At 45.3% G+C, this 15193-nt stretch overlaps 1 protein-coding gene across 5 annotated transcripts in view; it reads left to right on the top strand.

The window, feature by feature from the left end:
• CEP135 (centrosomal protein 135) overlaps positions 1-15193 on the top strand; it is a 103500-nt gene that overhangs the window by 39798 nt on the left and 48509 nt on the right. For all 5 annotated transcript variants that reach the window (XM_050947413.1, XM_050947412.1, XM_050947411.1 and 2 more), the window contains one exon: positions 860-1003. In XM_050947413.1, coding sequence (XP_050803370.1) covers positions 860-1003 — 144 coding nt within the window. The remainder of the gene's footprint in view (positions 1-859; positions 1004-15193) is intronic.

The raw sequence follows: 15193 nt of genomic DNA, 5'->3' as shown, positions 1-15193 counted from the left end.
TCAGTCTCCTCTTCTCCAAACACACCCAATTTTTTCAATCTTCCTCCATCAGTCATGTTTTCTAGATCTTTAATCATTTTTGTTGCTTTTCACTGAACTTTCTCCAATTTGTCCACATCTTTCCTGAAATGTGGCACCCAGAACTGGGCACACAAATCCAGTTGAGGCCTAATCAGTGTGGAGTAGAGTGGAAGAATTACTTCTCGTGTCTTGCTTACAATGCTCTTGCTAATACATCCCAGAATGATGTTCGCTTTTTTTGCAACAATGTTACACTGTTGACTCATATTTATGCTATGGAACTCTATGGATTAGCATCCTCAAAAGAATGCTAACTTTAGAATCTTATGCCCTCAAATATGTGAGTTCTTAAGAAATTTTTCAAGCGATGTATATTTTAAAACACTTTCAAATAATGCTTTTACAGTTATGTATAGTATATTGCAACTTCTAATTCACAACTCTTTTCCTTCTGAAAAGTAATTAATTAAGATTACATACTGTACTTGGAATTTGGAAATAAAAAGGTTAGGAAGCTAAGGGAGAGGTAGAATTCATGAGCAAGGTAGGGGAGGATAGAAACTGGAAAGGAAGGAGGAGGAAGTAATGAATGAGAACAGAAGGGGGTTTGGGCATAAGGAGGAGGAAAAAGCATTAAGTGTATTTTGGGAAAATCAAGAATTCTTTGCCTTTATACAACTTAAGGAGTGCTTTCTGGATGTCTAGGAAACAACTAGAAAGAAATGTAGTATATCTAGTGTAATCAGAATGCTAAAAATCAGTTTGTCATTTTTCTCAACATTATATACAATGTACTATTTTGAATGTATGACTACTACTAAGCAGTACTTTTTTAAAGTCTCAGGATGAATTAAATAGGTTAAGGAGGGAGGCAAAGCATACTTTAGTTTCTCAAAGTCACGTGGAAGAGGAAAGAGACATTGCATTAGCTGACTTCAGAAGAATGATGGCAGATAAAGAAAGTCTAAGGGAGAAATTAAAGGTGAGCATGTGCTAATATAAATAATGCCTTTTAGGTTAATCTGTGAATATCTACTCTTGTGAATTCTGAGAGGAACTTCTAATGTGTTGCTTATTTATGCAGTCATAATTATAACTAAGAACCTACAGCTTCAGTTTTCTTCTCCACTGAACACCACCACTGGACCATTTGTATAGTCTGTGCAGAATTAATGAGCTTTCTGGAAATTCAAAATTTTAAAACATTGCACTTGTAAAACGATCACCTTATACATCAAAGAATGCATTTGTCAGGAGAAGCTATGCGTAGGACCAGTATGTATTTGTGCAATAAATATATGGATATAATGTTGCAGTTACTCTTGCATGTTTCATTTTATTGGTGCAAAAAAAAAAGCATTAAACCTATGCTCAGTAGTGTTGGGGGCTTTTTTGTTTTCTTTGTTAAACCTCAAGTTATTTTTAAGCACTGGACATAGAAATACAGCTATAAAAGCAGTGTTGCAGAAGGGGCTCTGTAAATATTAGATATTGAAAACTGCTCCACAAATATGTAAATAAAGTATATCCTCTCTTGTATTTTATTTGCTAGCTTGTGGCTAGACGTTAGAGCTGATTTAATCATTTAGTGTCTAGTGTTTAGATTCACTGTGAAAGTTTTAAAGCTTTAGTTCATTATATTGTTTTGTTTACTTTAATATGATATTCTTTCTGTGTTTTGCCTTGCAGCCTGTCACTGTGAACACCAAAAGTGAAATCTTGGCCCCATTGACTTAAATAGAACCAGGATTTCACTTCTATGTGGAAACATTTCTAACTTGATATTATACTTGGAGCTAAGTTTTTTTTTTTTTTTAAGTTATTGTTCATATAGATTCCAATTTTGGTGCATGCCATATGTGCAAGATCAGATTCAATGGCAGTGTCTGGGAAGTTTGCCTGTGCTTTGCGTACCCTCCTGCTTCCCACTGTGGAACAGACAAAGGACGGTACGGCTGCAACACGTGGCTCTTTCTTGTCACCTGTTGCTGCAAGACAGAATCCTATGGCATCCTTGTTCCTTGCTTAGCAAGAAACCAGTTAGTCTTCAAAGTTTTCAATTTTTGATAGTTAAACTTTTTGCTAGGTTTTCTTTGCCTCTTTGCTTTTCATTTATCTCAGATAAAGAGCAATGACAGGTGGAGCCCTGCAAATATGCGGATATCTGCTTTATATCCTTGGACTATGTTTGCAAATCAATGTGGACTTTTGTATCCACGCAGGACCCTAAATACAGGATCTCAAAGGCGGGGAAGTAGCTGTCTGTAGCTCCTAGCCTATGAGGCTGCTTCCTCACCTTCCAGAGCCTATATTCCCTCTCTCCCTGTATACAGAGACAGGGGAGGTGGATAGATCAAGACAGGTAGGAAAATCCCCCATGCTCCTATCTGTAGTTTAAGTAGTCAAACAATGTAAGAAACTTCTCCCAACTTTATTGCTGTATCAGGTCAGTTGGAGAGGGAGGCAGCTGCTTCTGCAAAGTAAGTCAGCCTGCCTTCCTGACTTACCTTGCAGAAGCAGCTGCCTCCCTCTCCAACTGACTGTTACGGCACAAATAAATCACTGGCTGGGCAACCAGAGAACACCCTCTTCTGCGCCCCTAACCCTTGCACCCTCCTTCTGCACCCACGTGAGAAAACTGACCTGAGTCACAGAGTGCCTGCTGTTGTTGCTCCTCTCCCCCGCCTCACAGCCCCTAGGGGGGTGCGGAGGATGATCTGCCAAGCCAATAGGTGCCAGGGCTGAAATAAGGCATTGGTTGGGCAGCCGGAGAGCACCTTTACCCCCTGACCTGGGGTCATGCAGTGCCTGTTGTTACTCCTCATTCCCCCCTCTCCTCCCACAGCCCCCTTAGGAGGATAACCTGCCAAGCCTGGGCAATAATTGAGCACTGTAGCCCTCAGATGGTATTCTCTTTACATGATTCCACGGGGAGAACAGTGGTTGGTGCAAAGAAATTGGGATTGCTGAGCTCTAAGTGTGATGACTTTATAAATCACAAGCTAAATAGGCAGCAGACATTTTTTTTTAATTTTATAGTTTGTTATTTTGAGCATTATTGACTTTAGATATTTATATTAAAAATAATAAAAGGCTATTTGTTCTGATGCCTGTTGTATAGTAGGATTGATATTTAAAATAATAATAATTTAAAATAATAATAGTGTGCAACGATAGTTAAGCCATGTAGCTTTCTTATATAGTACACGGGCTCTTCCTGAGAGGCACTGTGACATAGCTTGCTGGTGCAGGTGCAGTGTGGATGCAAATATAGATAAAAGGAATGTGGGTCAGATTCACGTTGATTCCTGCACGTTGGATGTGGATCCATATATTTGTATCTGCACCAGGCTCTAATGACAGGTGTATCTGATGGGGCTGTAGGAGGTCAGGCCTAGTGATTAGAACAAGAGTTTATCCTACCAGTTAGAACTGAGTCCAGTGGGGGCACAGTCCAGGAACGATCCAAGGGTCAGTACCAGAGGGACAGAAGCCAAATCCTAGAGTCGGTGGGTAGGCTAGAGGGGGAGCCAAGGATTGATACTGGAGAGACAGAAACTGAATGCCAGAGCCGTAGCTGAGGATTGACATCAGAAGTTGGAGTGAAGGAAGGCTGGAACCAGAGTGGGTAGTAGGTGGAGCAGATTCGGAAACAAGTCTGGAGTAGGGCCTGGAAGCAGGCTGCAGCAGGACAAGTGGAGCTGTGGGCATAGTACATGTTGAGGTACTGCAGATCTGCTCTGGATGCCAGATTTATGAGCAGGGTAGCTAAACCAGCAGCCAGTCAGGTGCTCTCGCTACTCTGTCAGTTCCAAGGCAGTGCAGCTAGGCTTACTGGTTGCCTAGCAGTGAAGTTAGTCAGGGAGCAGGCCAGTAGTTGGTCAGGCCCCTGACAGCACCCCCTTCTTTCAGGATCACCTCCCAGGAACTCTGGGGCTGTGCTTCTTGGATTACACAGGAAGGCACACAGGAGGTCTGGGCTCTGGACATGTTCCATGGGTTCCTATGTCTGCTCCTCCAGGACTTATCCCTCCTAGTCAATCAGGTCCTGTTGGAGTCTTCCCCAGATTCGGTGAGGGTCCAGAATCTGCTATTCCACATGTTTCTGTTGGCCCTTGACAATTATTAAAGGAGGAGGAGGAGTGTAGTGCGGGCAGAAATTCTTGATAAAGATTTCAAGAGGGCGATGTGGAACATGGGAGGATTTGAAGGGATTCTGGCAACTGTAATCAAAAGGTTACTGGGTTAAGTTGTTCTGTGATCTTAAATGGCCACAAGTACTTGTAGTCCAGTTCATGGGTGGACGGGTGAATTGCTGGTTTTGGGCAGACAATCAAACCCTATCCTCTTCCATGAGATTGGGGGTTGGCCGATGGTATCGGTTGGCTAATGGCATGGTGCTTGTACACTATCTTAGCCTCTTTTAACTGGTGCCTGAATTCTTGATGTGCTTGTTTGATGTACATGGCGAGGTCAGAGATTGTTGGTACTGGTAAAGCAAGGGGATTTCAGGGTGCTGCCAAAGGTGGAACCCATAATTCATGAAGTGGGGGTCTTCTGAGTTACAGTGTGTGTGGAGTTGTAGGTGAATTCAGCGTGGGGAATGAATCCCAACCAGTCATCCTGGTGGTAATTTAGGTACTGCTCTTGGACTTGATTGACTCTCTCTGCCTGACTGTTGCTACTAAAGTAGTAAACAGTTGAGGGATGAGGTCCAATGGTCAGGAGGCACATAAATTCCTACCAAAAGCAGGCAATAAACTGTGACCGCCGAACGGATACTATGCTTGAGGTGAAAGTTACTGTCTTCAACCCATGAAGGTGAAAGTTATTGTCTTCAAACAGACGGACTATTTTGTGGGCAGTGGGGTGACTGTGACACAGTATAAAATGTGCCATCTTTGTCAGGAGATGAATAATCACTAGAATCCTTGGGAGGGCTGGTGGTTCATGATGAAGTCCATCAACACCATGGCTGAAGACCGGAGTGGAGTGGAAAAGGGCTGAAGAGCAGTTTCACCTGGAATTTTGGTCTGGGCACAGAAGTTACAGGACCAGATATAAGTTGCTGTTGAAGTGTGCAGGGCCAGCCACCAGAAACTCCTTGGCACCTAGGGCTTGGGTCTTGAATTGACCAAAGTGACCTGCCAGAAGAGGATCGTGACTGATTTGTAGAACTTGCAGCCTGGGTGAACCATTGGTTATATAGATGTGCCCCATAAGATACAGAAAGGCAGTCTGGGTGGTAGCATTGTCTAGGGCTTCGTGTATCTGAATTGCAAAGGGATCATTAGGCAGCAGGTAATGCATGGAGGGTAGCAGGTTATGGACAGTGGTACTCAAAATAAAATTTGACAGTTTGAGGGTCATGGATGGAGCCTTTTGGTCAAGTTAACAGTAGTATCCCTTCTGGGATAATGCACCTTTCTTCGCATTCCTGGTTCTGCGGTGTAGGACACCAGAAGTCAAACCAAATACAGAAGAGGGACCAGTGGGCCTGTGTCATAACCTTAGTCCCAGATTTGGACCTTAGGGTCCAAAATATGGGGGTTAGCATGAAAACCTCCAAGCTTAGTTACCAGCTTGGACCTGGTACCTGCTGCCACCACCCAAAAAATTAGAGTGTTTTGGGGCACTCTGGTCCCTCTGAAAAACCTTCCCTGGGGACCCCAAGACCCAAATCCCTTGAGTCTCACAACAAAGGGAAATAATCCTTTTTCCCTTCCCCCCTCCAGATGCTCCTGGAGAGATACACAGACACAAGCTCTGTGAAACTACACAGAGTGACTCCCCCTCTCTGCTTCCAGTCCTGGAAACAAAAAGTACTTTCCTCTTCACCCAGAGGGAATGCAAAATCAGGCTAACAAATCCAACACACAGATCTCCCCGATTTCTTCCTCCCACCAATTCCCTGGTGAGTACAGACTCAATTTCCCTGAAGTAAAGAAAAACTCCAACAGGTCTTAAAAGAAAGCTTTATATAAAAAAGAAAGGAAAAATACATACAAATAATCTCTCTGTATTAAGATGATACAACACAGGGTCAATTGCTTAAAAGAATATTGAATAAACAGCCTTATTCAAAAAGAATACAAATCAAAGCCCTCCAGCACTTATATTCATGCAAATACCAAAGAAAAGAAACCATAGAACTTACTATCTGATCTCTTTGTCCTTACACTTAGAAACAGAAGACTAGAAAGTAGAAAGTACTTCTCCAAAGCTCAGAGAAAGCAGGCAGACAGACAAAAAACTCAGACCCTAAATTCCCTCCACCCAAAGTTGAAAAAATCCGGTTTCCTGATTGGTCCTCTGGTCAGGTGCTTCAGGTGAAAGAGACATTAACCCTTAGCTATCTGTTTATGACACGCCCCCCAAATTGCAGACAGTGGGGAAGCTCACTGGCTGCGATTTCCTTCTAGAACTTGAAAATAAACAGATTAATACAACACATGCACCTTTACATATACTCCTAAGTATATAACTAACAGACTTCTACATTTTAAGAACACTTTTTAACTACTGAATTCTGGGAAACTCTCATGGGAGAGAGCATCAGCAACTTTGTTAGAAGCTCCTGTGATGTGTTGAATTTCAAAATCAAAATCTTGGAGAGCTAAACTCCAACGAAGAAGTTTCTTGTTGTTTCCCTTGGCAGTATGAAGCCACTGTAGTGCAGCATGGTCAGTTTGTAGTTGGAACCGCCGTCCCCAAACATATGGGCGTAGCTTTTCCAGGGCGTACACAATGGCATAGCATTCCTTTTCACTGACTGACCAGTGACTTTCCCTCTCAGACAGTTTCTTGCTGAGAAACACGACAGGATGGAAGGTGTGATCTGTTGCTTCCTGCATGAGCACCGCTCCTATACCACGCTCAGATGCATCTGTGGTTACTAGGAATGGCTTGTCAAAATCCGGGGCCCTGAGCACAGGGTCAGACATGAGCGTTGCCTTAAGTTGGGTAAAGGCCTTTTGACACTCATCAGTCCACTTAACTGCATTTGGCTGGGTCTTTTTGGTCAGGTCGGTCAGTGGGGCAGCGATTTGGCTGTAGTGTGGTACAAATCGCCTGTAGTATCCGGCCAATCCTAAGAAGGATTGGACCTGCTTCTTGGACCGTGGGACAGGCCACTTTTGGATAGCCTCCACCTTGGCCTGTAGGGGGTTTATGGTTCCTTGACCCACCTGGTGCCCCAGGTAAGTCACTCTGTTTTGGCCTATTTGACACTTTTTGGCCTTAACAGTTAGTCCTGCCTGCCTGATGCGCTCAAAGACCTTTTCCAGGTGTAGTAGGTGTTCGGGCCAGGAGTCTGAAAAAATGGCCACATCATCGAGGTAGGCAACTGCAAATTCTCCCAGTCCAGCTAGTAGACCATCTACCAGCCTCTGGAAGGTGGCGGGTGCATTTCGAAGGCCGAAAGGAAGGACATTGAATTCATACACCCCCACATGGGTGACGAATGCTGACCTCTCCTTGGCAGGTTCATCTAGTGGTACTTGCCAGTACCCCTTGGTTAAGTCTATTGTAGAGATGAACTGGGCACGTCCCAACTTTTCCAATAGCTCATCGGTACGTGTGACATAACCTTAGTCCCAGATTTGGACCTTAGCGTCCAAAATATGGGGGTTAGCATGAAAACCTCCAAGCTTAGTTACCTGCTTGGACCTGGTACCTGCTGCCACCACCCAAAAAATTAGAGTGTTTTGGGGCACTCTGGTCCCCCTGAAAAACCTTTCCTGGGGACCCCAAGACCCAAATCCCTTGAGTCTCACAACAAAGGGAAATAATCCTTTTTCCCTTCCCCCCTCCAGGTGCTCCTGGAGAGATACACAGACACAAGCTCTGTGAATCCAAACAGAGTGAATCTCCCTCTCTGTTCCCAATCCTGGAAACAAAAAGTACTTTCCTATTCCCCCAGAGGGAATGCAAAGTCAGGCTAGCAATCCAACACACAAATCTCCCCTTGATTTCTTCCTCCCACCAATTCCCTGGTGAGTACAGACTCAATTTCCCTGAAGTAAAGAAAAACTCCAACAGGTCTTAAAAGAAGCTTTATATAAAAAGAAAGAAAAATAAGTACAAATGTTCTCTCTGTATTAAGATGACACAATACAGGGCAATTTGCTTAAAAGAATATTGAATAAACAGCCTTATTCCAAAAGAATACAAATCAAAGCACTCCAGCACTTATATTCATGCAAATACCAAAGAAAAGAAAACCATAGAACTTACTATCTGATCTCTTTGTCCTTACACTTAGAAACAGAAGACTAGAAAGTAGAGCTACTTCTCCAAAGCTCAGAGAAGGCAGGCAGCCAGAAAACAAAGACCTTAGACACTCAATTCCCTCCACCCAAAGTTGAAAAAATCCGGTTTCCTGATTGGTCCTCTGGTCAGGTGCTTCAGGTGAAAGAGACATTAACCCTTAGCTATCTGTTTATGACAACGTGGCATTGGATAGTTGTCCGGACGAGTTACAGCATTTAGCTTACGGTAGTCCACGCAAAAGCGTATTTCCCCGTCTGGTTTGGGTACCAGAACCACTGGAGATGCCCATGCACTGGTAGATGAGCGGATTATACCCATCTGTAGCATGTTCTGGATCTCCCGTTCTATAGCAGCTTGGGCATGAGGAGACACTCGGTAGGGTGGGGTTCTGATTGGGTGAGCATTACCTGTATCAGTGGAGTGGTATGCCCGTTCAGTCCGTCCTGGGGTGGCTGAGAACAATGGGGCGAAGCTAGTGCACAGCTCCTTGATTTGTTGCTGCTGCAGACGTTCCAGGGTGGTTGAGAGGTTCACCTCTTCCACGCCACCGTCTTTTTTCCCGTCGTAGTAGACACCGTCAGGCCACTCAGCATCATCTCCCTGGACTGTAAACTGACAAACCTGTAAGTCTCTGGAATAGAAAGGCTTGAGAGAATTAACATGGTACACTTTAGGCTTTAGTGAGGAATTGGGAAATGCTATGAGGTAGTTTACAGCTCCCAGGCGCTCTTGGACCGTGAATGGCCCTTCCCATGATGCTTCCATCTTATGGGCCTGTTGCGCCTTCAAGACCATAACCTGGTCTCCTACCTTGAAGGAACGTTCTCTGGCATGTCTGTCATACCAGGCCTTTTGCTCTTCTTGAGCATCCTTTAGGTTCTCTCTAGCAAGGGCTAAAGAGTGTCGGAGGTTGCTTTGTAGGTTGCTTACAAAGTCCAGAATGTTAGTTCCTGGAGAAGGCGTAAACCCCTCCCATTGCTGCTTCACCAACTGTAATGGCCCCTTAACCTCGTGACCATACACAAGTTCAAATGGTGAAAACCCTAAACTGGGATGTGGTACAGCCCTGTAGGCAAACAGCAACTGCTGCAACACTAGGTCCCAATTATTGGAGAATTCGTTGATGAATTTTTGTATCATGGCCCCCAAAGTTCCACTGAACCTTTCCACCAGGCCATTGGTTTGATGGTGGTACGGGGTGGCAACCAAGTGATTCACCCCATGAGTTTCCCACAGTTTTTCCATGGTCCCTGCCAGGAAATTAGACCCTGAATCTGTAAGGATGTCAGAGGGCCAACCTACCCTGGCAAAGATGTCTGTTAAGGCCAGGCACACAGTGTTAGCCCGGGTGTTACCTAGAGCTACTGCTTCCGGCCATCGGGTAGCAAAGTCCACTAAAGTCAGTACGTACTGCTTTCCTCTGGGCGTCTTTTTTGGGAAAGGGCCCAGAATATCCACAGCTACTCGCTGAAATGGGACCTCAATTATGGGGAGTGGCTGGAGAGGGGCCTTGACCTGGTCTTGAGGCTTTCCCACTCTTTGGCATACCTCACAAGACCGGACATACTTGGCAACGTCCTTGCCCATCCCCTCCCAGTGGAAGGACTTCCCCAACCGGTCCTTGGTTCTGTTCACCCCAGCATGGCCACTGGGATGATCATGGGCTAAGCTTAAGAGCTTCCCCCGGTACTTAGTTGGAACCACCAACTGTTTTTGCGGCTGCCATTCTTCCCGGTGTCCACCAGAAAGAATTTCCTTGTATAAAAGTCCTTGGTCTATAACAAACCGGGATCGATTAGAAGAGCTGAGAGGCGGTGGGGTGCTCCGTGCCGCCGCCCAAGCTTTCTGAAGGCTGTCATCCGCTTCCTGCTCAGTCTGGAACTGTTCCCTTGAGGCTGGGGTCACCAGTTCTTCCTCAGACTGTGGACTTGGGCTTGGTCCCTCTGGAAGCGATGTAGGTGATGGGGTTGTTTCCGTTGCTGGTGAACCGCTCTCCGCTGGTGCACCTGAGGGTATTTCAGGCTCTGGCTGAGCCTTTTGGGTATGGCTGTCTTTTGCTTCTGCCAGTTCTGGCTCGCTGGCGCCCTCTGGCGTTGAGTTTGAAGATGTGGTTGCACTTGCTGGTGCTGGTTGCTGTTCCAGTTCCGGGCCTGGGACTGGAGATGCTGTGGCTGTTTCAGTGGTAGGCATGGAATCCGGGTCCACTACCTCTGTCTGGGTCTGCGGTAACACAGACGGGGCCTCTGTGGACGGTTCAGGAACAGGAATGGGTCTGGAAGCTTGCCTGGTTTGGCTACATGTAACCATTCCCACTCTCTTGGCCCGACTCACCTGGTTGGCCAAGTCTTCCCCCAGTAGCATGGGGATAGGATAATTGTCATAGACTGCAAAAGTCCACATTCCTGACCAGCCTTTGTACTGGACAGGCAGTTGAGCTGTAGGCAAGTCTACAGCTTGTGACATGAAGGGGTAAATTGTAACTTTGGCCTTTGGGTTGATGAATTTGGGGTCAACGAAGGATTGGTGGATAGCTGACACTTGTGCCCCCGTGTCTCTCCACGCAGTAACCTTCTTTCCGCCCACTCTCAAATTTTCCCTTCGCTCCAAGGGTATTTGAGAGGCATCCGGGCCTGGGGATCTTTGGTGTGATGGTGGTGTAATGAATTGCACTCGCATGGTGTTCTTGGGACACTTGGCCTTGATATGTCCCAGTTCATTACACTTAAAGCATCTTCCATCTGATGGGTCACTGGGCCGAGGTGAGTTACTGGAGACTGGTGAGGTTGAAGGGTAGGGTATCTGTGGCTTTACTTGGGTGGTATGTGGGGTCTTTGGCTGTCCTCGGTTGTAGGGTTTATGGTCTGTGTGCCCCCTGGGGTAATCGTTCCCCTTGACAGTAGCTTTCTTGCTTTCTGCCAGTTCCATCCATTTGGCTCCAATCTCCCCCGCCTCAGCGATATCTTTGGGATTTCCATCTTGTATGTACCGTGTGATGTCTTCAGGAACACCATCCAAGAACTGCTCCATTTGTATGAGGAGGTTCAGTTCTTCCAAGGTTTGAATGTTGTTTCCTGTTATCCAGGCCTCATAGTTTTTTGCAATGTAGTAGGCGTGTTTGGGAAATGACACCTCGGGTTTCCACTTTTGGGTTCTGAAGCGCCGACGGGCATGATCTGGGGTTATCCCCATCCTGTATTTGGCCTTGGTTTGAAAAAGTTTATAGTCATTCATTTGCTGCTTAGGCATTTCAGCTGCCACCTCTGCTAAAGGTCCACTGAGCTGTGACCTCAATTCTACCATGTACTGGTCTTCGGGAATGCTGTACCCAAGACAGGCTCTTTCAAAATTTTCCAAGAAGGCCTCGGTGTCATCGCCTGCCTTGTAGGTGGGAAATTTCCTGTGCTGTGGAGCAATAATTGGCGCCGGGTTGTTAGGGTTGGCTGGCACATGCAGCCCAGCTTTTGCCAACTCCAGTTCATGTTTTCTCTGTTTTTCCTTCTCTTCATTCTCTTTTTGTTGTTTTTCCATTTCTCGGCGGTGGGCCAACTCTTCTTCTTCTTGTTTCCTTCGGTGGGCGAACTCTTCTTCTTCTAGTTTTCTTTTGTGTGCTGCCTGTTTGATTTGTTCTTCTCTTTCTTTCATCTCCATCTCTTTTTGTTTTATTTCCAGTTGTCGCCTGTTCAGCTTCTTTGATTTGCTCTTCGGCCTCAATTTTTGCCTTAGAAGTCATGATTCCTGTTTTCTTGTGTTGGGGTGCCCTCCGGTGTTTATCTTCTGAACTGCAGGCTCTGTTGCCTCCTGAAGTCTGCCTAGCAACAGTGCTTTTTTCCTTTTCTCTCTCTAGCTAATGTTCAATGAAGGGAAACCAGAAAAACCACTTTATTTGCATGCATATAAGTGCTGGTACTTGCCTCCTAATGGGAGGGCTATTGCATGACAAAAGACCCTCAACAGTCTCTTAATGGCTTCTCGCTTAACATGCAAGCCACAAACTGCCAGGGAGAGCAGAAAAAAAAATTCTCTCTGGTTCCCTTTTAAAACCAACTGTTTCTCTCTGCTAAAAAGCCCTTAGCAGAGAAAAGAAAAATATAATATTTCTGCTGGCTTCTGGATTCTGTCTATATCCCACCACTGCTACACCATGTCATAACCTTAGTCCCAGATTTGGACCTTAGCGTCCAAAATATGGGGGTTAGCATGAAAACCTCCAAGCTTAGTTACCAGCTTGGACCTGGTACCTGCTGCCACCACCCAAAAAATTAGAGTGTTTTGGGGCACTCTGGTCCCTCTGAAAAACCTTCCCTGGGGACCCCAAGACCCAAATCCCTTGAGTCTCACAACAAAGGGAAATAATCCTTTTTCCCTTCCCCCCTCCAGATGCTCCTGGAGAGATACACAGACACAAGCTCTGTGAAACTACACAGAGTGACTCCCCCTCTCTGCTTCCAGTCCTGGAAACAAAAAGTACTTTCCTCTTCACCCAGAGGGAATGCAAAATCAGGCTAACAAATCCAACACACAGATCTCCCCGATTTCTTCCTCCCACCAATTCCCTGGTGAGTACAGACTCAATTTCCCTGAAGTAAAGAAAAACTCCAACAGGTCTTAAAAGAAAGCTTTATATAAAAAAGAAAGGAAAAATACATACAAATAATCTCTCTGTATTAAGATGATACAACACAGGGTCAATTGCTTAAAAGAATATTGAATAAACAGCCTTATTCAAAAAGAATACAAATCAAAGCCCTCCAGCACTTATATTCATGCAAATACCAAAGAAAAGAAACCATAGAACTTACTATCTGATCTCTTTGTCCTTACACTTAGAAACAGAAGACTAGAAAGTAGAAAGTACTTCTCCAAAGCTCAGAGAAAGCAGGCAGACAGACAAAAAACTCAGACCCTAAATTCCCTCCACCCAAAGTTGAAAAAATCCGGTTTCCTGATTGGTCCTCTGGTCAGGTGCTTCAGGTGAAAGAGACATTAACCTTTAGCTATCTGTTTATGACACGCCCCCCAAATTGCAGACAGTGGGGAAGCTCACTGGCTGCGATTTCCTTCTAGAACTTGAAAATAAACAGATTAATACAACACATGCACCTTTACATATACTCCTAAGTATATAACTAACAGACTTCTACATTTTAAGAACACTTTTTAACTACTGAATTCTGGGAAACTCTCATGGGAGAGAGCATCAGCAACTTTGTTAGAAGCTCCTGTGATGTGTTGAATTTCAAAATCAAAATCTTGGAGAGCTAAACTCCAACGAAGAAGTTTCTTGTTGTTTCCCTTGGCAGTATGAAGCCACTGTAGTGCAGCATGGTCAGTTTGTAGTTGGAACCGCCGTCCCCAAACATATGGGCGTAGCTTTTCCAGGGCGTACACAATGGCATAGCATTCCTTTTCACTGACTGACCAGTGACTTTCCCTCTCAGACAGTTTCTTGCTGAGAAACACGACAGGATGGAAGGTGTGATCTGTTGCTTCCTGCATGAGCACCGCTCCTATACCACGCTCAGATGCATCTGTGGTTACTAGGAATGGCTTGTCAAAATCCGGGGCCCTGAGCACAGGGTCAGACATGAGCGTTGCCTTAAGTTGGGTAAAGGCCTTTTGACACTCATCAGTCCACTTAACTGCATTTGGCTGGGTCTTTTTGGTCAGGTCGGTCAGTGGGGCAGCGATTTGGCTGTAGTGTGGTACAAATCGCCTGTAGTATCCGGCCAATCCTAAGAAGGATTGGACCTGCTTCTTGGACCGTGGGACAGGCCACTTTTGGATAGCCTCCACCTTGGCCTGTAGGGGGTTTATGGTTCCTTGACCCACCTGGTGCCCCAGGTAAGTCACTCTGTTTTGGCCTATTTGACACTTTTTGGCCTTAACAGTTAGTCCTGCCTGCCTGATGCGCTCAAAGACCTTTTCCAGGTGTAGTAGGTGTTCGGGCCAGGAGTCTGAAAAAATGGCCACATCATCGAGGTAGGCAACTGCAAATTCTCCCAGTCCAGCTAGTAGACCATCTACCAGCCTCTGGAAGGTGGCGGGTGCATTTCGAAGGCCGAAAGGAAGGACATTGAATTCATACACCCCCACATGGGTGACGAATGCTGACCTCTCCTTGGCAGGTTCATCTAGTGGTACTTGCCAGTACCCCTTGGTTAAGTCTATTGTAGAGATGAACTGGGCACGTCCCAACTTTTCCAATAGCTCATCGGTACGTGTGACATAACCTTAGTCCCAGATTTGGACCTTAGCGTCCAAAATATGGGGGTTAGCATGAAAACCTCCAAGCTTAGTTACCTGCTTGGACCTGGTACCTGCTGCCACCACCCAAAAAATTAGAGTGTTTTGGGGCACTCTGGTCCCCCTGAAAAACCTTTCCTGGGGACCCCAAGACCCAAATCCCTTGAGTCTCACAACAAAGGGAAATAATCCTTTTTCCCTTCCCCCCTCCAGGTGCTCCTGGAGAGATACACAGACACAAGCTCTGTGAATCCAAACAGAGTGAATCTCCCTCTCTGTTCCCAATCCTGGAAACAAAAAGTACTTTCCTATTCCCCCAGAGGGAATGCAAAGTCAGGCTAGCAATCCAACACACAAATCTCCCCTTGATTTCTTCCTCCCACCAATTCCCTGGTGAGTACAGACTCAATTTCCCTGAAGTAAAGAAAAACTCCAACAGGTCTTAAAAGAAGCTTTATATAAAAAGAAAGAAAAATAAGTACAAATGTTCTCTCTGTATTAAGATGACACAATACAGGGCAATTTGCTTAAAAGAATATTGAATAAACAGCCTTATTCCAAAAGAATACAAATCAAAGCACTCCAGCACTTATATTCATGCAAATACCAAAGAAAAGAAAACCATAGAACTTACTATCTGATCTCTTTGTCCTTACAC

Source organism: Gopherus flavomarginatus, chromosome 3, assembly GCF_025201925.1.
Source record: "Gopherus flavomarginatus isolate rGopFla2 chromosome 3, rGopFla2.mat.asm, whole genome shotgun sequence".
Classification (NCBI taxonomy): domain Eukaryota; kingdom Metazoa; phylum Chordata; order Testudines; family Testudinidae; genus Gopherus; species Gopherus flavomarginatus.
The sequence above is the reverse complement of the archived record's forward strand: the minus strand, read 5'-3'. Positions and strand labels throughout refer to the sequence as shown.